The following is a 23,429-nucleotide window of genomic DNA, read 5'->3' on the forward strand; positions in this document are numbered from 1 at the left end:
TTGGTGGCTGATGTATTTTGCGTTCTGTTAAATTGAGCATTAGACAGAACAATAGGGTCATCCAGTAACGAAACTTCTATTTGAACAGCTCCAAACAGCTGGAGGACCACCTTTCCCTAATGTAGCTATGGTCTTAAGGATTATTTTTTCTCAGCCAGGTGTGGTAGAGGGGTGGGGCTGGCATTAAGATGATGACAAAGCCTGTGACCCCCAGCACACCCATCCATGATTGTTTTTATTGGGCCTACAACTGCACTGGCTTCAAACTGCTATAGTCTTATTTTTCGTGTGGACTGTTCATGCTCTGTGTGGTGGTTGAACTCAGCCACAGGTAGGAGAGAAGATAGTGCAGCAGGGACCAGAACAGGCTGTTTGAGCTGCCTGTTTTCTCAGAGATAATAAATGAGAAAAAGTTTTTCAATAGAATTTCAAGGGTACCTGGCTGGCTCAGTAGAGCATGCTACTCTTGATCTTGGGGCTGTGAGTTCAAGCCCCATGTTGGGCATAGAGCTTACATTAAAAAAAATAATAAAATTTCAGCTCATTTACCTCCCAAGCTCTGGGTTGTGACCCTCAAAGTCCTAATGTGGATAGTTGTTTGTTTACTAAAAGGTCAGGGGAACAGGGTGGAGAAAGGTGTCCAGTAGCCTAATCAAAGGTTCTCACCCCTACCCTCTTTATATGTCACGAATATGCCTCCCTTCTTTTCAGCCCACTTTATCTCCTCCTGCCTTCAATCTAAAGGAGTTGCTTGGGCATTTGGGATAAGGTCGGGCAACATGATTCGATTCCAGTCCTAAGCCACTTTTTACTTGAAGCACATGCCTCTTAATATTAACTACAGCTAACATCAAGGTTCTTTGCCCAAACCTCTGAGGCACACAGTTAAGTAACCCCCATTTTTACAAAAAACGCTTGTAGAAGTAAACTTACAAGTTTATTGTAGAGATTTTTATTTTTATTTTTTTATTTTTTAAATATTTTATTTATTTATTCAGGATAGACAGAGAGAGGCAGAGACACAGGCAGAGGGAGAAGCAGGCTCCACGCAGGGAGCCCGACGCGGGACTTGACCCTGGGACTCCAGGATCGTGCCCTGGGCCCAAAGGCAGGCGCCAAACCACTGAGCCACCCAGGGATCCCAAGAGATTGAGTTTTAATGACAAGCCCCATTTAGGTAATTCCCGATCCATTCAGAAAGTATCGTTATATACGTAGGCAGTTTGGTGCTTAAGAGTTTAGGTTTTCTTTTTAAGATTTTATTTTTGAGTAATCTGTATACCCAACGTGAGGCTCAAACTCACATCGGGCACTTCTGGAGTTTGAATCCCAGCTCTGGCACTTTGTAGTCATGTGCTGATCCCTGTAAAATGAGTTGCTAACATTTGCCTACTTATTAAGGCATTTTAAAGTTTAAAACCACATAAAACACTGGGAACAGTGCCTCGCATGAAATAAATAGTATTAATATCTTTAAATGCAGAGAGGTTTTATTTGTATTCTGTTGGCTACATGTTTAAATTATGAAATGTCCGGATGTCTGCCAGAGAAAAGAGCACCTAGAAAGCATTTTACTTCCCTGGTGTCTGTTTTTCTTGGTGTGTTCGGAGTGAGTGCCAAAAAGCCCTCTATCTCCAGGATTTGGAGGATTCTGGAAGCAAACGTCATAGTGAAGTGTTGCCATGCACTGTTGGATTGATGCCTTGCTCTTATCTAGGGGTCTAGGTGACACCCCCCCCCCACCCCCACTCAGAGTAGTTTGGGAGGGCAGGCAAACAGGCTTAGAGGTTTGGGTGATTCAGGCAAGGAATGAGGCTTGCTTATCGCGTTCTCACAAAAATGAAACTTTGGGAAGATTCAGCCCAGTTTTTCTCTGTCACCCAAAAAATTAACTTAGGGATCAGCAAACCGCAGAAACCTGCCTTGGGGACCAGAGCTCTGCATGAAATGGCGCTTTCCGTGACAAAGCAAGCAACACCCGTGGAAGTGATACACTTGACTCCGGAAGCACTCGGGCTGGGCGCCAAACTTGAGTTCTAGTCGCGAGGTTTAAATTTGCCCCGTGACCACACTGTGATAGGTGGGTACAGGTCCACGTCAGTTCCTATCCCCCACTGAGCCTGGGCTCTATAAAAGGTCTTGCGCCCGGCTTTCCCTCGCAGTTGCTCGAGATCTCCCGTGCTGTTTGCGACTAGCTGGAGGTGAGCAGCAGGCAGCCACACTAGAGGCAACCCGCCTCTAGTGAGGCGGCAGGAGCAGGTAGGTTCCTGGCGGGGCCGAAATGGGTGCCGAAGTGGAAACAATCTTGAAGCTCATCCTAGTTCAGTGGACTTCGTTAAAATCAGGACCACCATTGTGCCCTGACTGTCCATGAACCTGGGGACTGAGATTATGGCAAAATATTTTGCCGGTTTCCACTTTTTAAAAATGCTTTCAGAAGAAGCAATTTTTTTTTTTTTTTGCGATTGAACTCTGCTAAAGCAAAGATGAGGAATGGCGGTGTGGAGATACCGCTGGGGGAGGTGGCGTGCTGTTGGGAGGGGGTCATCTAGGTCTGAGTAGTGGAAGACTGGCTGGCTGAGTGAGATTGGGGTGTGGGGGGAGGTGGAGGGCTGGTGAAGGCATAGGGGTGTACCATGCCTGGTCCCGAAAGGCCAGTGGGCCGATTGAGGTCAGAGTAGGGGGGTGGAAATGTGGGCACATGGAAGGTGGGTAGGAGTGCAAGCGGTGGGTGAGGGGTGCCTGTTCCAGCTGCAGCGAGAGGGGTGTACGGGTGTGGTGAGTGTAAGCTTTGAAGCTGGATTGGTGTAGCAGACAACTCGCTGAGGGTGGGAGCGCTGAGGGTGGGAGCGGTGAGGGTGGGAGCGAACAGGGGTCTGGGTGGGTTGGTGTAAGGGCTGTAAGGCCACGTGGTGGAGCTGGGGTGGAAGGTGGGTGGGGTGAGTGGGGGTGTCAAGGCCTGATTGGTGCAAGACTGGCTGGGGGTGGAGTCTGGGCCGGTTGCTAGAAGACCTCCTGGGGTTTGGGGAAGGGCGAGAGGGAGGGGGGACGGGGAAATGGAGTGAGTGGAGGTGTCGAGGCCTGATTGGTGCAAGACTGGCTGGTGGCGGAAGTGTTGGGGGCGGGGTCTGGACCAGAAGAGGGAGCTGGGGTGTGGGGGTGAGTGGAGGTTTGGAGGCCATTTTGGTGCAAGGCGAGGCAGAGGCAGAAAGCGAGAATAGGGAGATAAAGACATTGAGGGAAGGTGGAGAGCGGTTGAGGGAGGGGGTGACCTAATCCGGTGTAAGACCATTGGGAAGTGGGTACGGGAGGGGGAGAGTAGAGGTTGGATGGTGGAATATAGTGCCCTGGTCTGTGTAAGACTGCCTGGCAATAGGAGTAGAGAGGTGGAGGGGCGGGAGAGGGTAGAGGACTCGAAGCCTGAAGACTACCTGAGGCTTTACGCAGCAATAGGAAGAGTGCAGGTGTGAGGGAAGTGGCGGGCCAGTGCGGACGTGGGGAGTGGGAATCCCCTTTGGGGGCAATATCCCTGAGCCAGGGACTAGATAGTGGGTGCTAAATCCTTACAATAGGAGAAAAATTTCTCTGGGAGCTGATAAATGAATGATTGTCTTCCTTTGCACATCTCTATAATGTGGTGGTTGGGGTGACTGGACATCAGAAGCTGCCATGTGCTTTGGGCTTTTTTTTTTTTTTTAGGTTTCATTTATTCATGAGAGACAGAGCGAGAGGTGCAGAGACACAGGCAGAGGGAGAAGCAGGCCCAATGCAGGGAGCCTGACGTGGGACTCGATCCTAGCTCTCTAGGACCATGCCCTGGGCTGAAGGCGGCGCTAAACCGCCAAGCCACCTGGGCTGCCCATGCTTTGGGCTTTCTGATTGATCTGCAAAGAACCTTGGCAGGGCATGGTGGGAGAGGTGGTGGTACACCCTGTCTCTCGTTTTCTCCATCCAAGAAAAGCCTGCAACAAACATTTAAATACATCTTATTTCAAAAGCAAAGCTTTGGCTTTAAATTAGGGTGACTAGGCTGCTCAAAGATATATGCAGAATGTAGAAATGGTGGTTCTGGGGGCGCCTGGGTGTCTCAGTCGGTTTAGCAGCCAACTCTTGATCTGAACTCAGATCTTGATCTCAGGTTTGTGAGTTTAAGCCCCACATTGGGCTCCATGCTGGGCATGGAGCCTACTTAAAAAAAAAGTTGGTTCTGGATTTTGGCTTTCTTTAAAAAGTATATTTTTGTCTTGTCTATAGACATGGACATGTCCGAAGAAGCCGGCCAATCTAAGATCCAGGATGATGATTGGTGAGATTGGAAAAATTCTGTTTTCTCTTAGTTTAATCCTACTTGTGTTGGCAAAATGACTCTCAAAAAGTATATGTTTCTTTCATTTCAAGTCTGCAAAGTGTGTAACTTGGTTAGTCATAAAATGAGAATTGTAAAAAGGGATCTTAGAATCATACAGGTATGAGTCCAGCCTCTTAATCAATGCATGAATCCTTTATATAAAGTCTCTGTTAGTGGCCAGGAGCATACAACTCCATGAAGCGACACAATGCATTGTTGAGTATGTATAATTTCTAAAAATTTCTTCATTCAAATGAACTTAAAACTTAGGTTACTTCCATCCCATTGTTCACAGTGCTGCCCTCTAGAGATACACAGATGAGGTGTTTTTTTTCTCCATGTTAAGGAGGTGTTTTTTTTTTTTTTTTTTTTTTTTTTTTTTTTTACGATAGTCGCAGAGAGAGAGAGGCAGAGACACAGGCAGAGGGAGAAGCAGGCTTCATGCACCGGGAGCCTGACGTGGGATTCAATCCTGGGTCTCCAGGACTGTGCCCTGGGCCAAAGGCAGGCGCTAAACCGCTGCGCCACCCAGAGATCCCTAAGGAGGTGTTTTAAGATAGCTGTCTTACCTCTTAAGTTTTCTCCCCTGAAACACCGCCCTGATTTCCTCCTTCACAGGTAAGCTTGTAAGCACATAATAAGGGAGAAAGTAGAAACCGTAGAACAGAGAGTCTGGAAATAGACCCAAATACCCAAATATAAAAATTTAGCTCATGATAAAAAATGACATTTCAAGTCAGTGGCAAAAAGATGGATTCATCAACAAATAATTTGAAGGTAATTGGCTAACCATTTGGAAAAAAAGAAGAATTGGATTACTTTATCTTCCTTATAACAAAATAAATTACGCATGGAGAAAATATTTAAAAATAAAAAGTGAAATCACTAAAAATATTAGAAAACCAGGTGGATTTAGTTTCCAATTATTTTGGGAGGGGAGAAAGCCTAATTTTGATATCCCACAAAAGCATAAAAATGACAACTGGAAAAGTATTCATATTATCCATGATAAAAAGCTATTTTTCTTAGTCAACAAAGAACTTTTATAAATCAGCAATTTAAAAAAGGTAAACACATGAAAAATGGGCAAAAGATATTAAGAGGTAGTTCTCAGGGAAAAAAATACATTTGGCCCATAGACATATTCAACTTTACTTACATTTAAAGAGATGAAAAAAATTTTAACAAGATACCATTTTTTTTATACCAGATTGGCAAAGATTTAAAAAAAATCAGTAATAACTGGAATTGGCAAATTTGTAGGAGAACAGACAATTTCTTATAGCCATTGTGGAAATATAAATTGGTGCAACTTTTTTGGAGGGCAGTCTAGAAATAATCAAAATTTTAAATGCCCATGTCCTTTGACCCAGTAAATACTAGGACTTTTTCTTTTCCTGTTAGAACAATTTTATTTCTGTATATACATATTCATGTATACTTAAGTGCATAAATGTGGTTTTGTCATACATTCTTTCTGTGTATTCACGCTTAACTTTTTCTTGATGCCTTTCCCATTTCTCCCCATAACTCATGTTTATTTAATCATATATAGACATACACAGGCTGATTTGGTCTTTGTTCAGTTCTGGGGAAGAAGGATGTATGACTTTATTTTAAAAGCTGTGTGCATTTGACTTGTGCTGGTATGTGCTTACGTTTAAGAAGAACTTTCTAGAAGAATAAATAAGACGTTTATTCCTGGTGAGTGGGACTCTTGAAGCAACAGGGACAATGTGTTCCTTTTCCTCACTCCTCTTTTCAGTATTCTTTATCACTCAGAAAACTATCTGGTAAACATTATAACAGGATAGTAATTAAAATGAAAGGAGGGATTAGAAAAGGAAGGCAGTGAACAAACATTGGAAAATACATAAATAATAAAAGGAAATGCTAATTGCAATGTTATGTGCCTATTAAGTGAGCAAATGAAGAAAAATACTTAATCCTATTCTAGTAATGTTGCTGAACTGTACACTGATCTAACCCTTTGAAAATGATGACGCACTTGTACCAAGAGCTATAAAATTGGTCATACTTTTGATGAATTTGACTTTTGGGAATCAACTTTAGGGAGATCCAATTTATAAAAGTAATTAAATGCACAAAGATGCTTGTTGCAGCACTCAACTGAAAAATTAACGTGTGTTATCAAAAATGCACAGGGTAAAATACTAAGCTCTCTCCCTGACCCTCAGTCACTCCCAAATAGTGCCCTGGCATTAGTTCTCCTGAGAAGTAAAACTGACAGTCTGGTTTATTAGTTGGTCACTTGCACATTTGTTTAACAGGAGTCATTCCTCTAGCATTTGATGAAGAGTCGAGAGACCTGAGTTCTGGAAATGATACCTGTGAAGACCAGATCCTGGAGTTCTGGTTGGAGATTGCTCTTGAGGCTAGATAGTGACCAGCCAGGCTCTCCACCCACCCTTACTGCAAGTCGGGACCGACCATTAAGGTTTCAGGATCTGGGCACTGTGTGTTCATTAATGCAGATGACACTATTAGTTTTTTTTGTGTGTTCGTTTTTACTTTGGGCTGACTCCGTACCTCACATAACCTTCACAGAAGGTTCGCATAAATGGGCATGCATAAATAATTTTTTAACTGGAGAAAATTGTTGGTAAGATCTCATAAGCAAAACGTCTTTTTAAAAACAGGGTTCTGTGAGGGCGTGGGTGGAAAATAATTAAAGGGGTCCTTCGAACCACTTTTTGAGATTCGTCATTCTTTTATTCAACCAAATAGTCGAGTAGTGACTTTGTACTGAACAGTATGAAACAGGTATACTTTTAAATCCTTGCATGGTTTACTGTCTGGGATGAGAGTTAGAAACATGTAACCAAGCCATTACAGTATAGTGTGATAAATGTAGTGATGGAGGAGAAGTACATGATCCTGTAGGAGAGCAGACATTATCTTGTTTAATTTTCACAGTACCCTGTGAGGTAAGTGGTTCTTTTTTTAAAACTTAAGATATATTTATTTTAGAGAGTTGGGGGCAAAGGGTGGGGGGAGAGAATATCTCAAGCAAACCTCCAATGAGCACAGAGCCTAGCGAGTGCTCAATCTCACGACCCAGAGATTACAATCTGAGCTGAAATCAAGAGCCCATCCCTTAACTGACTGAGCCACCCAGGTGCCCCGAGGTAAGTGGTGGCTTTACAATTGAGGCCCGAGAGCATAATTTATAGAAGTCTAGGTGAGAGGTGATGGTGGCTTAGGGGTAAGGTGGTAATAGTAAAGTTGGAAAGATTGGAATGAATTTAGGATATATGGTAGTTTATCAATTCTGAGGGTTTTTTTTTCCCCCGCAGTTTTGAAATTGGGATGCATCACATGTTTAATAGCATGTCATCATTTGCTAGTGTTTTCTTTTTTTCTTTCTTAGAGGTACATATGCCTTAGGTTAGGTGAGTTGTATTCTAGAGGTAGAGCCAATAGATCTTGCTGATGGATTTGATGTGAGAGGTGAGAGAAAGAGAGAAATCAGGGGTGATTGGTTTATGTTGCTGGGTGGATGGTGGTGCCATCAGCTGAGATTGGAAAGTGTCCTAGAAGAACAGGATTGAGGGAAGAAATCAGGAATTCTGTGTTGGCTCTGTGATGTTTCAAATCCTTAGTAGTAAATGTCTAAGAGGTTACACAAACAATAGGAGTTTGGTGGAGGGTTCGAGGCTGGAAATACAAAATTGAGGGATGTGGGGTCTAGGGATAGTAGAATGAACAATCTAGAAGAGAGGGGACAATAACGCAAAACAGTATAGAAAATTCCAGGAATAAAATCCTTGAGAAGGCTGGAGGGAGATGAGATCCACAGTGCAGGGGAAGGTTTGGCTGGAGACCATGGTAGAACATTGTGTTCATTGTTAACTCTGGAGAAAAAGTCGGGCATAGTTACAGATAGGATTCGTTGGTGGGAGGACGAGGCAGTTTCTGTCTGATGGTTTTATTTTCCAGGGACTCATGAGACAAGGTCATTCACAGAGTGGAGGAGGTTTCTGCAGTTTGAAGGCAGAAGTACTACTGAAATACATACTGTAAGGGGCAGGGGACTGGTTTTCATTGATGAACCAAAGCCCACTTAGTACCCTCTGATAGCCTGGCTGCTCACTAGTCTTTTGTAGCCCAAGATTCTTTGTTTTGTGAATGCTACAACAAGATAGACAAGCAGAAATACCATATTTTAAAAATTACCAGGGGCACCTGAGTGGCTCAGTCAGTTGAGTCTCCAACTCTGGTCTCGGCTCAGGTTGTGATCCTGGGATAGAGCCCTGTATCATCAGGCTCTGCAGTCAGCATGGAGTCTGCTTGATATCTCTCTCTCTGCCCCTCCCCCTATGTGTTCTTGATCTCTATCAAATAAATAAAATCTTTTAAAAAATTAAAACAATAAAAATTACCATTATGCTAAGTTAAAAAGAACTTGATCACAAAAGAAAAATGGGTCACCTAGTCGGCCAGCTATTGTAGGTGCTCAATAAATGTTAAATTAACAAATGGATGAATGAACCACAGATGTACCCACATTTCATTATAACTTTTTCAAAAAATTTTCAATAATTACCAAGGGAATATGGATGGGCCCATGATAAAAATAAATACAGAAGCATCTCTGGTGAAAAGTGAAAAGTCTGCCCTCACACATACCTGCCCTCCCATTCTTCTGCGGTAATAATGAATGATGTTGGTTCTTCTAGATCTTTTCCCCTAGTCCTATACAAGCATACACTCATCTTTATGGTATATGGGCCCAGTTTTAAAGGGGAGATCTTCTTTGGATCCTAGAAAGTTTTTGAAGGTTCTTGAGTCATATATTTTCAAAGCTTCTAATGTGATTTCTTAGTCCTTTTGTGGTAGGGTTCTGGTGAAACCAACTGGCTTTTCCCAGGTGAGTATGTTCTCTAATAACCATGACATGAGCTTTGCAGCACTTGTGAAGGACTTGTACTCCTGGCAGCAGATTTTACTTGGAAAAGGTACCTAACCAAACTTACCTCCTTTTTGACTATTTCTTCCCTAGAACTTTCCTTGGACTGCTTTTCCCAATGGTTACTATCCAACCCAGAATTCAATGTTTTATCTTCAGGGATTAGAGTGTAACCTTTTGTGGTATGTCCCTGATCCCTCATTTCTTTCATCTGACCTCTAAATGTGTGTGTGTGTGTGTGTGTGTGTGTGTGTGTGTAACACAAAAGTATGTAAAAAGATAGATATGAATCACGTTTTAGTTTGTATATGGTGCTGTATGCTGTATATAGATAATAGGTTTCGAGGTAACCCCGGTCATGCTTTGGCCCATACCTGGGAAACCATACACCCAGCAAGAGTTTTCTTTGCTAATTAAAAAACAAAACAAAACAAACTTAAGGCCTTCTACCAAGTATGTCAGTCCAGTGTACAGTGATTGATAAATGAATAGGAAATTGGGATCCCTGGGTGGTGCAGCGGTTTGGCGCCTGCCTTTGGCCCGGGGCGCGATCCTGGGGACTCGGGATCGAATCCCACGTCGGGCTCCCGGTGCATGGAGCCTGCTTCTCCCTCTGCCTGTGTCTCTGCCTCTCTCTCTCTCTCTCTCTCTCTCTCTGTGTGACTATCATAAATAAATAAAAAAAAAAAAGGAAATTGAACCAAGGGGGTGAGCCAGCATACATCTTGAAAAAACTGATAAAGGTGTATAATCCATCCAGTAACCAACCTTGAGGTTAAAATGAGAGCCCTCAAGAAGTGGTTAGGGTTACCTTGACACGTAAAACCTTTTAACTGTTATGTCCACCTTCTTTAGCACTTTTAGTTTCCCATGTGAGCTCTGTATCGCACTAGCTATTGCTAAAATAACCTATGTTAAGTCCTAGATTGTAGCTGGGCTCCAGCACTGAAGTGATGCTTACTGCAGCATGACTTGTTGGAGCCGGATCGTAGATCCATGTCATGAAGTGGATATCCATTCAGCTGCAATCTGGAGTGCTGAGGGATCCCAAGCCAGAATGCGCTTTGGTGTCACCTCAGGCATTACTGTGCAACTATAAGGGGCCAGGCAGCCTGCCATGGGAAGGCCGGGAGAGGGGGTGGAGGGGTGAGTGCTAAGGTCTCTGGCATGTTATTAGGGGGGAGCAAAGAAGCAACAGGCCCCAGCATCACAGTCTGGAGCAGTTGCAGCTTAGAAATCACCCTTCATTTGCTTCCTGAGAAATGGAGTTCAACATTTGTCCTTCTGATTTTTACCTGTAATCTCTTCATCATTGAGTCCTTTCACCTGTGGCCCATTTCTCAGAATTCACTTTCATATCTTTGTTTTCTTATTTTTTCTTAAAGATTTATTTGTGTATTTTGGAGACAGAGAGAGTGGGGGTAGGGAGGGGCTGAAGAGAATCTCTGGCAGACTCTCCACTGAGCGCAGAGCCTGATGTGGGGTTCCATCTCACCTGAGATCACAGCCTGCGTCAAGACCAAGAGTTGGACATTTAACGGACCAAGCCCCCCAGAGAACCCCTCACTTTCACGTCTTTTTTTTGAAGATTTTATTTATTTATTAGAGACAGAGACACAGGCAGAAGGAGAAGCAGGCTCCATACAGGGAGCCTAATGTGGGACTCGATCCCAGGTCTCCAGAATCACACCCTGGGCTGAAGGCGGCGCTAAACCATTGAGCCACCAGGACTGCCCACTTTCACATCTTTTAAATAGAAATAAATCACTTGGCAGAAGACAGGCTTCTCGCCAGTGGCCGATGATAACTAACATTGTTTCCCTGTCTTTGATTCTGCAGTAAATACTGAGCACCTTGTTGCTTCTAATTTTTCTTCACCTCCCCTACTGTGATGTTAATTTTGTAACTCCTAAAAACCTTTTGCATTTCAGGAACACTGATAAGTGGTTCTCTCCCTGTGAGATTTGGACTGTGGGCTTGCCATTTGAGGTTAATTGCCTTCCTTTATAACTGTATGTCTCATTTTTTGCAGTTGCATTATTACTGTGGACTCAAGCAGTGATGGAGAATTTGAGCCCTGTAAGTAGAGTCCCCTCAAAGCATCAATGTCCATTTCAAGGTGTAACTTAATCCTGTCTCTGTGGTGATGACTGAAATGTAATTTTGGACATTTGATGTAAGCTGGACCAGGGTTTGTCTCCCCCAGGGTCTCTCTCCAGATTGGTGAAATGATTATTTCCCTGCTGTTAGGAGCAGAGGCAGTTCTCTGTGCTCACTTTCCAGTTTGCTACCTTGACTTTTTCATTTTAGGCCTCCTTTTATTTCCTTGGGGTAGGGGGATTTAAGAGTCTCCCATCGATTTTAACCAGCCCTAACTTCTAGACTTTGGCTTTAGGGAGTTAAAGATGAGGGTAACCAGATTTTTACCCTGCTTCCTGACTCCCTCTTTTTTTCTCTGATTTAGATGCAACCAAAAGGAAGGAGCAAAAGGGGAATGTCAGGTGAGTAGGAAAAGTAGTGAAATTGGACATTTTTTGAGGGATGACATTGTGGGTAAGAAGATTTGAGAATAAACATCCTGCTTCCTCTGCACACTGTGTTCAGGGTTATAGTGGGTATCTGATCTCACAACCAGGTTCAAGTATTAAGTTCTTTATGTCAGGCTCATTAACTAAATTGGTCGGTTTCTTCCTCAGAATGCCTTTGTGATGATCTGTCTTCTAACTTGCCTTCTCTACTCCTTTTGCCCTTATGGGCCAAAGGGGTGTTGCCCACCTGCCGGACTATAGGAGGTGCTAAGAAAAATTACTGGAATAAATCCAAAATAGGATGCTAGTTAAGGGATCCCTGGGTGGCGCAGCGGTTTGGCGCTTGTCTTTGGCCCAGGGCGCGATCCTGGAGACCCGGGATCGAATCCCACATCAGGCTCCCGGTGCATGGAGCCTGCTTCTCCCTCTGCCTGTGTCTCTGCCTCTCTCTCTCTCTCTCTCTCTCTGTGACTATCATAAATAAATAAAAATTAAAAAAATTAAAAAAAAAAAAAAAAAAAAAAAAAAAAAAAAAAAAAAAAAGGATGCTAGTTAAGTGATGTGTCTACATTGACTCCTTGAATTACCATAGTGGGTTTGTTGAGGTATGGCATATAACAAAATTCACTCTTTTTTTTTTTTAATTTACGATAGTCACACACACACACACACACACACACACACACACACAGAGAGAGAGAGAGAGAGAGAGAGGCAGAGACATAGGCAGAGGGAGAAGCAGGCTCCATGCAGGGAGCCTGACGTGGGATTCGATCCCGGGTCTCCAGGATCGCATCCTGGGCCAAAGGCAGGGGCTAAACCGCTGCGCCACCCAGGGATCCCAATTCACTCTTTTTGATATACAGTTTGATGAGATTTGACAAATGTATATGGTAGTGTAAACAGCACAGTCAGAGATGCAGGATATTTCCATCATTGTCATTCATGTTTTACTTCTTTTTAAAAAAGATTTTATTTATTTATTAATGAAAGACACAGAGAGATAGGTAGAGGGAGAAGCAGGCTCCATGCAGGGAACCTGATGCGGGACTCAATCCTGGTACTCCAGGATCACGCCTTGAGCCAAAGGCACACGCTCAACCACTGAGACACCCAGGTGTCCCTTTTATTTTATTTCTTTTTTAAGAGATTTTATTTATTTGTTTGAGAGAGAACAGGTGGAGGGAGGTGCAGAGGGAGAGGGAGAAGCAGATTTCCCACTGAGCAGGGAGCCTGACAGGGGACTCGATCACAGGACCTTGGGATCATGACCTGAGTCAAAGACAGATGCTTAACTGACTGAGCCACCCTAGTGCCCATTCTTTATTCTTTAATTTTTTGTAATTTGACAATATTTTTTATTTTTAAAAAGATTTTATTATTTTTTTAAGTAATCTCTACACGTGGGGCTCAGTGAACCCTGAGATCAAGAGTCACATGCTCCTCCGATTGAGCCAGCCAGGCACTCCTACAATATTTGTGGGTAGCACAGGGGTTCTGCCGAGTTTGGCTCCTGCCCAAGCAGTCTGTCAGAGTGGTGCTGGTTTTGGGGTGCAGAGAATGGTACCCGGGAGAAACCTTCCCACTGTCAGGCTGAGTCTCCCAACTCTGGCCCTCTACCCTTCTTGGGCAGCTGGATCTCAACCCTCATAAAGAAAGCTGGCAATTAAGTAATGGAAATCAGCATTTCCCTAGTCCTTTTCTGCCTTGCACCTGGACTGCTAGAACATATGCCCTCTGACAGCCCATTTCACTCAGTACTTGACAGATAACCCCTTTTGAAAGGATTGAGACAGATGGAATGGTTTGGTAGAAAGATGGAAAGTCAGGAATAAGGATCGAGCAGTTCCAACGAAGGGGAACAGAGTTATCACAGGAAACAAGCCAACAGACCATTTCTAGGTGACTACATTCAGGGTAGAGGAGTCAGGAAAGGCCGTGGAAAGAAGACTGCGGTGCTTATGTTTGTCTTTGGTCTTTCCCTGTCCCATCCCTCAGCTATGTGGTGATTGACTCAGACTCTGAGGATGAGTACTTCAGTGATAAAGTGAGATCTCACATATCTGATGTGAGCAGCGAAGGTCGGTATACTCCTTACTAACTGAGGGAAGTGGCTGAGCTCTGCAGCCCCATAACATGGTGGTTTTGGGATACAAGGCAGCAAATGTTCTATTCTAGCTTTTCCCTGGTGGCTTCCACTGGATGTGGATATGGCTGGATTCCCCACCCCACCCTGGTGAATTAATTTCCAGACACAGAAAAAGCTGTTCTTGCTGGTTTAGACCTTGGCCGTCCCCCTCTGTAGAGTTCTTACCTACCAAGCAAGTGTTATATATGGGGCCCTAGGGTGGGAAGGGTGGGGAGAAAAATCAGGAACTGACACTTAGGAAGGTATGAAGATCTCTCTTCTATCCCTCTCACCCCGCTGCCACGACGCTTTTCCTCCTGTGTGTGGGAATGACAAAGCAGGGAGGGGGTTAGGTGAGAAATGTGGGTTCATTTTTTCCAGCCTGTTGGAGACTTAGGTAGGTGATGGGTCTGAGCCAGCCCACCACGACTTCTCAGGGGAACCCTTGCTTGCTCCAGCTAGCTGTTTGTCTTTGCCTTTCACTGTTATCCTCATATTTTCTAGAGATTTTTGTTTTTCTCAGAGCTCAATAATCTGAAGTTGAGTGTGTGGCAGGGAGGTGGAGGGAATATATTTTTATGTGATTATGTCTCTTGAATTTCAGATGAGATTCTAGATGTGCTCTCTGATAATGAGGAGCAGCGGCGTCCTGCCCAGGAGGCTCCAATACTTATTACTGATGATGATAGTAGTGATTTTGAGGGCCCTGTGCTGATAATAGATGAGGATTCGTGTGATCAGGGCCAAGCTGCCTCAAATGGAAATGCGATGGATATCTCTGATGTCTTCCAACACAATTCATCTCATGGTGTTGGTGAGCCGAATCTTGGTGAGAATCTCTGCCAACCACCAAATGTTGCTGAGGCTACAGTGGAGATTCCAGATGAAGAGCCCACCCCTGTGGTAGAACAACCAAGGAAAAGGAAGAGTAAAACCAAAAATATATGTGTGACACCTGGTAAGCCATTCAAATCAAGGATGCCTGACCTATTGAATACGTCTCGCCCCCCAAGTGCACCAGCTGTGCCTGCCATGCCTTCCCCCTGGATAGGTCTGTCCTGTCAAGTCTGCCTGTCCTGCCTACCAACCTTATTGCCATTTCATCTTTTTTTTTTTCCTAATTGCCATTTCAGCAACTTCCTCATGGCTAAGGGAGACAGCCATCCTATTGAGAAGGATCTTTCTGGAAATGGGAGAGGAACACCCACGTCTTGATTTGCCATTCCCTCTGCCTGGCATGCTTTCTCTCTGCACTTTTTGTCCTGAGGAGATCCCATTTTTCTTGGGGCCCAGCCCACTTGTCAGTTCTTTTTTTTTTTTTTTTTTTTTTTTTTTTTTTTTTTTTTTTCACTTGTCAGTTCTTATAGGAAGCCAGACATCAGAGATGCTCCTCCCTTCTGGGTCCCCAAAGTTCTCAGATCCCATCTCTACTGAAGCACTGATGACCCGGTTGTCTTAGAATATGTTTCTGAAGCTGTCCCCCATGTAGACAATGAACCTCTTGATGGGGCAGGACTCTTACTCATTTTTAAGTCTCTCCCAGGGTCTACCCTGCTATTCACATGATAGATGTCTAATACTTTTTTTTTTTACATAAATGAATGAATGACACTACTGTTACAGAAGTCTCTGGCTAGAGCAGTTGGCAGTATATGGGTGCTAACCAAAGATGGAAAGATTTGGCTTGTTTATTGAGTGGAGGTCTTGCCGAGAATCTGAGCCACTTCCTTTTTTTTTTTTTTAAGATTTTATTTATCTGAGAGAAAGCAGGAGCAGGGGATGATGGGAGGGGCAGAGAGAGAGGGAGAAGCAGACCCCTTGCTGAGCAGGTAGCCCAATGCGGGGACTCCATCCCCGGACCCCAAGATTATGGCCTGAGCCGAAGGCAGACGCTTAACCAACTCAACCACCCAGGCGCCCCTGAGCCACTTCCTTTGAGCAAGTGTGTGAGCTATACCATAACATTCCTTATACTTCATGTGCCTCAGTTGTCTACACAGCCTAACCTCTAGCAGCATGCTCATGTAATCTCATTACATTCCTTGTACCTATGACGGACTCCTACCTGGTGTCCTCTGCTAGCAGCTCTGGGATTCATGTAGGAAGAATCGTTGACACGGACCGATGGAGAGCATGCAGACTTTAGACAGTTTCTGTTTCTGGATGGTGCTCTGGGTGTGGCTGTGGGGGCTCCTCCCAGGTGTACCTCTCTGCCAGTTGCTTGATGGGACTGATTTTCAGGGTACAAACCAACTATTGTCTTTTCAGCTGTGAGAGCATCCAAAAGGCGTGCGCCTTCGAAGAAAAAGCCTGGTGCAGGGAAAATTGAAAAATCCAAGCCTGGGTACGTACAGTTCATGTTAAACTGCATGGGAATCAATTGTACCATTGTCCTGTGTTAAGCAGTCCACTGGGCTTAGGGGAGGGTCTTCAAGGGGATGAAGGAATCTGGTGGGGGAGGGGGGCAAGGTTTCCATCCCTGAATTGGGAGGGGTGTAAGAGCAGCAGCAGCAGGAGGAGGAGATAGATCCCTGTACTTTCTCCAGCCAGGCCGGAGCCCTTTTGCTCCCACAGTAGTTCTGGCCTTTCCTTTGTCCTTAAACTCAGATCAAAAAATGATATGTAGCTGAACATGAGATTTTTCCTCAGGCTGAATACTGCCTGACGGCATGAAACCAAAGTGAATGGAGCCAAGATGGTAAGAAGGCAGAGTGGACATATTCCCGTCCAATGGAATTGGAGGGAGGGTGGTCAAGATCGCCTTCCAGGTTTTCCTGGTGCTTTAGCCACATCCAGTTACTCCTACTCCCTGTATGTGTTCTTACACATTTCAAAAGCTTAAACATTAGGATGAAGTAGATGGCTTGTAGTTCCTTTATCTTTATGAAGCTAGATGTAATAGATCTATGTAATAGAACCTGAGAACAACAGATCATTTAGCCCAAAGACATGTCAATACTGAAAGGAAGCTAAAAATGAACATGTTTTTTTGTTTGTTTTTGTTTTTGCATTCAGATTCCAGGAAGTTCTCATCTTTCCTCTTAAAAATGGGATGTAGTAAACATAACGTTCTTTGTTCTAACTTGCATCCAGGACTAATAGATACTTAGATCTGATACTTCGATCTGTTTCTTGTGAAACAAGGGATGTATTCGAAGGACTGTTGATTTTATTTTCACCTGTATTCTGGAACAATAAATGCATCTTAAAGCAAGGAGAAGGACAATGTGTCAGGCATGGGGGAGGGGGGCAGCAAAGCAACTTGGACCCAGGCAAAGAGGCTCTCCTTGTTTCTGCACCTCTTGCTCGGTGAGGCAGCTGATGTAGTTTTATGTTAAATGATCCTTTTGGTAGTTCTATCTTAGATGGATCCCTGTTCAGCAAAGTGTCTTCTCTGGATTCCTAGATGCACAGTATATAAGCTGCTTTTGCCTCTAGGCACACATGCCTCAGGTAGCACCCGGGTTGCTTGGCTATGGTGTGAGCAGAGAAGGCATATAAGCTGCCCCTTGGTGTCATCCTCGGCGTCCTCCAAAGGAGGCTAGTCTGTTAGGATGCCTCACTGTTGCTTTGGTGCTTCCTGTGGCAGCCTGTAGGCTTCCTGTTGTGCTTCACATTGTTCCTGTGTAGGCTGCTTGCTGGTCATGGTGTCTGATGTACCTGCTTGGAGTCTGGTTGGGTCCTCTGATGTGGAGCCACTCTGCCTGCAGTGAAGTGGTACAGAGACATCGAGGGTTAGGCGAGCTAAGCCACAAGGCCTGCTTGATGTCAGCGCCAACCTGGGGGGGGGGTCCCCATTCTCTGCTGAGGCCTGCAGATGGTTTGGGCTTTCGCCTGCTACCTTCTCGGATGCAAATTTGCTTTCAGAACAAAGTAATTTGAGGCAGCTGGCATTAGTCACCATTATTGGGCTTTGGGGTGAGGACCCCTACTTTAAGCTGCCTTGGCCTGGTTTGGTTCTTATTTCCTCTCCCAACCTCAGCCCCCTCACAGATGGTTTATTTTGTGACTTAGCGGTTCACAAGTGTCCTGGCAAAATCTTAGTCTCCAGGGTTCTGTGAAGTCAGAAACTCCACATACCTGTGTCTGCTCCTGTTTTATCTTTCCAGCCCTGTGGGCTCATCTCCTGGGACTTGGGGGCTGTTGCAGCCAGGAGAAAAGGGTGCAATGAACAGTTATTACAAATGTTAGTCCTTCATGCACTTAGCACTGTTCTTTATGCATTGGAATTAGGCCTCAAACGATGGAGCAGCAGTAGTGGTCAAAGGGGAAGACCCTGAGATTGGGGTCCAAAGATTCAGTGTCTCTCTGAGCTTTGGGCTATCACCCAAACCCTGGATCTTGGTTTCCTCATCTGCCAAGTGGAGATCATACAAATAGTAATCACTTCTTTGGAGGGTAGCTGTTAGGATTAAATATGATCACACAGAAAGCAGTTCTCTGCACATGAGGAAGCACTACACAGATGGTAGTTCTCAGGAGAGGTGGAGATGTGGTCATTCTCAGTCTCATGGGCAAATGGGTTGTGTGCCCAGGCATTGAATCGAACTGTGGGGAATCACACTTCCTTTCCCAAGAACATTCTACTTGCTCGATTTGGCCATGGTGGAAATGGTAGCTGGAAACGGAGCTTGGGACCTGGTTGACCCCAAGGCCTTGAATGGCCAGGCCAAACAGTCGGTACAAAGCTGGGTAGGGACAGAATTGGGATGTGGCCTAGGAAAATGAATCGTAAGTGTTGGGATAGGGGGAGAAAGAAAGAAAACCTGGAGGTAGGAAAGAGAGAGGAATGCTCTACTAGCAAGGCATCGAGGGGTGACCATGGGGTGCAAAGGAGGGCTGACTGGAAGAGCTGATGTGAAGGAGATCGCGGTCTTTTTTTTTTTTTTTTTTTTTTTTAGATTTATTTACTCATGAGAGAGACAGAGAGAGAGGCAGAGACCTAGGCAGAGGGAGAAGTAGGCTCCTCACAGGGAGCCTGACATGGAACTCAATCCCCGGACTGGGATCATGCCCTGGGCCAAAGAAAGGCAGATGCTCAACCACTGAGCCACCCAGGTGTCCCGAGATCGCGAGCTTTGTATCCTATTTGAATATGGGGTGGGGGGAGAAAGTGGATTTGGAAAGGCCTCTGAGGTTTTCAGCCTGGTAGAACAGAAAAAGTCTAATGACTAAACACATGGAATGGAAGATGTGCTCAGGTTAATTGGTTGGAAATGTGTTACCTTAGTTTAATATCTGCCCCAGGAGAGAATGGAAGCAAGATGGTGGATACAGGAAGAGGGCCCAGGGAGTTTTCTGAGTCTCTCTCCATATGACCTGTGTGTGTGTGTTTCTCTTTTTTCTTCCCTTAGCCACACACAACTCAGTTGAACTTACTTTTGCAGGAGGGCTATGTGCAAAATACCTGGATGTTTCTTGCGTGACCTAGAAAATGCAAAGCAGTATTCTGGAAGGAATTTCAAGCAGAACAAGGACAGCCTGGTCCAGAAGATCTACGCCCTGTTTAACAGTTCGGTCTTTGATAAAAAGGTATATTTGATGAATAAACACTGGATGAGCCCCAGATATATGCTCTTGAGGTGTGCCAATTGGATATTTCCTGCTGTGGAGAGGTGTCAGCTTAGATGGAAAGATGATGTGTGCATAGGTGAAAGAAATAAGAGAGTGTCTGTGGGTAATCATCTGTGGTACAGACTATTACCGGCACGGAAGATCAGCAGGGGCAGAAAAAAAAAATCACTGAGAACCTGAGTGGTCAGTAAATAAGATTGCCTGCAGGAAGTAAGAGTTCTGGTTCTTGAGGGATGGTAGGTGGAGAGAGCAGTAGTGGTGGAGGAGAGGGCGTGTGTTGATCCTTAACTATCTAGAAAGACAGGCTTTATGTTGAAGAGTAATGGGAAGGAGCTCTGTGACCCTGGGCAAGCCCCTTTCTGCCTCAGTTTGCCTCATCTGCAAAACGGGAGCAATGATAGTATCCGCTGCTTCACAAAATTATTGTTAGGCCTTGGGAAGGTAATACACCTGAAGTACCTAGAACAGGGCCGTTGACATAGTAAGCAATATAAGTTGGGCCATTACTTGGTCTCAAGAGCATAGGACTTAGGTAATGGAGGGCCTTGGGCATCAGGTTGGCGGAGCTTAAATTAAGATCAGTAGGCACCACCGCACAGGGATGTGATAGGACATGAAGTGGCTGCTGGGAAGAACTACCTTGTCCAGAACGTGGGGTGTGAACTGCATCAGAGAGAACTTGGAGGCAGAATCTAGAGCCTTGGCGGTCATTAGGGTTTTCAGACTTAAGTATTTCCGCTGATGCAACCATCTGCCAGGCAAGTCCTCCAATCTTTCTAAGGGAAAGTGCCTTTGGGGAAGGCACTCCTCATTCCTCATGACTGTGGTGTTACATCCAGTGGCCGATCGGGGGACCAAGGTGCATGTGCAATTTCAGCTTCCTGCTCTTACACATGGGGCTCCACCTCCCTACCTCAGCAAGTTTGCACTTCTCTCCTTGGCTGCCCTGACCTGTGTCCCCAGGCAGCGCAGTGCAAGTCCTGCATGCCTGTGCCCTCAGCCCTTTCCCTTGGGTCCCAACTGCCTGTCTGTTGTTTTCACCTGGGCTTCAACCTGGCTTTTACGCTCCTTGGGATGTTTCAATTTGTGGAGCTCTTGATTGAATAGTCTTTGGTTGACTTAAAACTGCTCGCTGACTCACACACTCTGCTTGCTGTTTTGTTCCCAGCTGCCTGAGAAGATAGATATTGGCTGGAACAAGAAGATGCTGAGAACTGCTGGCCTATGCACCACTGGTGAGACTCGTTACCCGAAGAAGGAGCGTTACGCGAAGATTGAGATTTCTCTGAAAGTCTGCGACTCTGCAGGTGACCAAGGCAGCTTTCCTTGTGGCACAGGCACAGGTTACTCTTAGGAGCTGGTCTTTTTTGGCAGCCTATGCCATAGCTTTATCTGTCATTCCTGGGTAGAGAGGCCTGCTGGGCATTGCTCCGAGGACATTATTTTTTTTTTCCTAGAAATAAAAAAAAAAAAAAGATTTATTATTTATTTAAGAGGGTGAGCGGTGAGCATGAGCAGGGGGAAGGGCAGAGGAAGAAGGGAGGGAGGGGAAGGGGCAGACTCCCCTTCCCCCCAGAGCGCAGAGCCCAGACCCTGAGATCAGGACCTGAGCCGAAACCAGGAGTCAGAGGCTTCACCGACTGAGCCACCCAGGCGCCCCTGCTCAGAGGACATCATCAGATGCCTTGCCATCCTTGAGAATCCAACTTGGCCATCTTTCCATTGGGCTAACTCTCTCTACAGCTAGCTCCCCCTCGCCAGCGGTAACATCTCCGTTCACCCAGTAACTGAGGTTCAGGACCCCCCAACCCCCTACCTTGCTTAGCTTAGCCAGTCACCAGAGCTTCAAATTGCTCCTCCACCCTTATTCCTTTGCCTCCACCCAGGCATGGGCCCTCGGCACCACGCTCTTCATCTTGCTCTGTTTGGTCTCCAGCATGCTGCCACGTCGCTTTTCTGCTTAGACACGTAGGGCTCCAGAGTGCAGAGCCTGGCTTTCCAGGCCTTCGAGTCTGCCTCCCCCCACTCTGCACTCTGCTTGGCCATGTATGTCTCTCAGTACGCTGCTGCCAGCTGCACTCCAGCCAAACTTTCCTTACCTTGGCTTTCAGAACGTGCCATACACCTTCCTGGCCTCAGCCTTTGCTCACATTTTTTACTGTACCTAGAATGGCCTTCCAGACCTTGCAGAGCCAGCCAGTTGTCAAGGGGCCGGCTCAGATCCCATTTTCTCCCTGGAGCTTCTCCTGACCAAACCCTACAGCCATGGCCATGGATCCCTGCTCTGTCCACTTCTGTTTATGGAGGGTGGAAACTGGGGCTTGGCTGGATGTATTTCTAGTAGCATCCCACAAGAAAATGAGCACGTTTGAGCTGTTCTGAAAAGACGTGCTCACCTAAGGTCTCTGACGTCAACAAAATCAGTTGAAGTGGGTAGAAATGTTACTTTTCAGTCCTGGGAAGCCACCACTCCTGCTTCCTTACATAGGCTTATAGGAAATGGCTTTGTGTGTGGCATGGGCTGAGAGTCTGGGGGTAGTTGGTTAGCAGACTGGAGCGAATTATTTTAAGTGCTATGATTTTTTTTCGTAACCTCTTCCAAGACCGACTCCGGGATACTTTGATCCATGAAATCTGCCACGCAGCCTCCTGGCTATTGGATGGCGTCCGTGATTCTCATGGTGATGCATGGAAGTATTATGCCAAGAAATCAAACATGGTGCACCCAGAGCTGCCCATGGTCACCCGCTGCCATAACTACAAGATTAACTACAGGATCCACTATGAGTGTACCCGGTGCAAAACCAGGTAAGACCCTTGGCCTCAGATTTTTCTTCAGTGATGCTTTCTACCACAGCCTCCAACTATTTCCTTGTGATTTTGTTAGTACGTGGCCAGCTGACTTGAGTGAACCTTCTCTGTTCCTTTCCACCTCTTCTTCCTCCATGCTCTCCTATGTAGAGCCAGCTTGGCTTGCCGCCGCTATTTAGGTGTCCCACCCACTCTGAGAGGCCACAGGAAGAGTCTCAATCTGGGCCCCAGGCCAGCAGCTCAGAAAACATGCTGAGGTGCCCGTGACTGATATCACGTGATATCACGTGCCTTTATCATGTGATGTCTTTTTCCTCCATAGGGTTGGCCGCTACACCAGATCCTTGAACACTGATCGCTTCATCTGTGCCAAATGCCAGGGACCTCTGGTCATGCTGCCGCTAACTCGAAAGGATGGGACCCCCATTGCGCCCCATGTGAGACCCTTTGCTAAGTATGTGCAGGAGAATTATAGAACCATTAAACATGAGACGGAAGGGATAAGCCATGGGGATGTGATGAGAAGGCTCAGCAAGGATTATGCCATTAGGCAAGGGCGGGATCGGGATCGGGATCAGGATCCAGATCAGGATCAGGATCAAGATCAGGATCAGGATCAGGATCATTGAGATTATCTGGGAGTGTATTCGTGTGGGCTGAGCACCCTCCGCTGAGAAGTTTTAGAAAAATATCTTTGTTTCTGCTAAGTGATGAATAATAAGATTTAACCCTTTTCATTATAGCCTCATACTGTTAGTGATGATTGTTCTTAAGCAAGGATTCTGTTGATAAGCATTTTGTATCCTTGATGGTACTCACAAGCCCTTTGGGTATATTACTTAGATTCCATAGTTTTAAGACATAGAACATAAGTGCAAAAGGCAAACTGCATTTTTGGGAGGGGTGGGTGGAAAACATGAGAATGATGCTGGGAAGAGAACCGGTTTTAAAGGCAGCATTCTCAGGACTGGGGCTGCCAGCATATATACCTAGACATAAAAGACATGTTTCATTAGTTTAGTTGCTCTTGATATTGAGTAAAGCCATGTAAGCCAATGTAACCATTCATTAACCCGCCCCCCAAAAAAACCAATAAAATGTTTTCTGCAA

At 45.3% G+C, this 23,429-nt stretch overlaps 1 protein-coding gene across 2 annotated transcripts; it reads left to right on the top strand.

Moving 5' to 3' along the window:
- The first annotated feature begins 73 nt into the window (after positions 1–73).
- GCNA (germ cell nuclear acidic peptidase) lies at positions 74–23,429 on the top strand. 2 transcript variants are annotated; one of them, XM_041740656.1, is made up of 12 exons: positions 74–1,177; positions 1,898–2,080; positions 4,255–4,306; positions 11,311–11,357; positions 11,743–11,779; positions 13,805–13,887; positions 14,539–14,892; positions 16,203–16,278; positions 19,322–19,466; positions 20,677–20,815; positions 22,112–22,316; positions 22,642–23,429. In XM_041740656.1, the coding sequence occupies exons 3-12, from the start codon at positions 4,257–4,259 to the stop codon at positions 22,946–22,948; spliced, it is 1,443 nt and encodes a 480-aa protein (XP_041596590.1). In that variant the 5' UTR covers positions 74–1,177; positions 1,898–2,080; positions 4,255–4,256; the 3' UTR covers positions 22,949–23,429. The 2 variants fall into 2 exon arrangements, with proteins under 2 accessions (XP_041596590.1, XP_041596591.1); XM_041740657.1 differs by lacking the exons at positions 74–1,177; positions 1,898–2,080 and adding an exon at positions 9,372–9,460 and having other exon boundaries at positions 4,279–4,306.

This window comes from Vulpes lagopus, chromosome X, assembly GCF_018345385.1.
Source record: "Vulpes lagopus strain Blue_001 chromosome X, ASM1834538v1, whole genome shotgun sequence".
NCBI classification, from domain to species: domain Eukaryota; kingdom Metazoa; phylum Chordata; class Mammalia; order Carnivora; family Canidae; genus Vulpes; species Vulpes lagopus.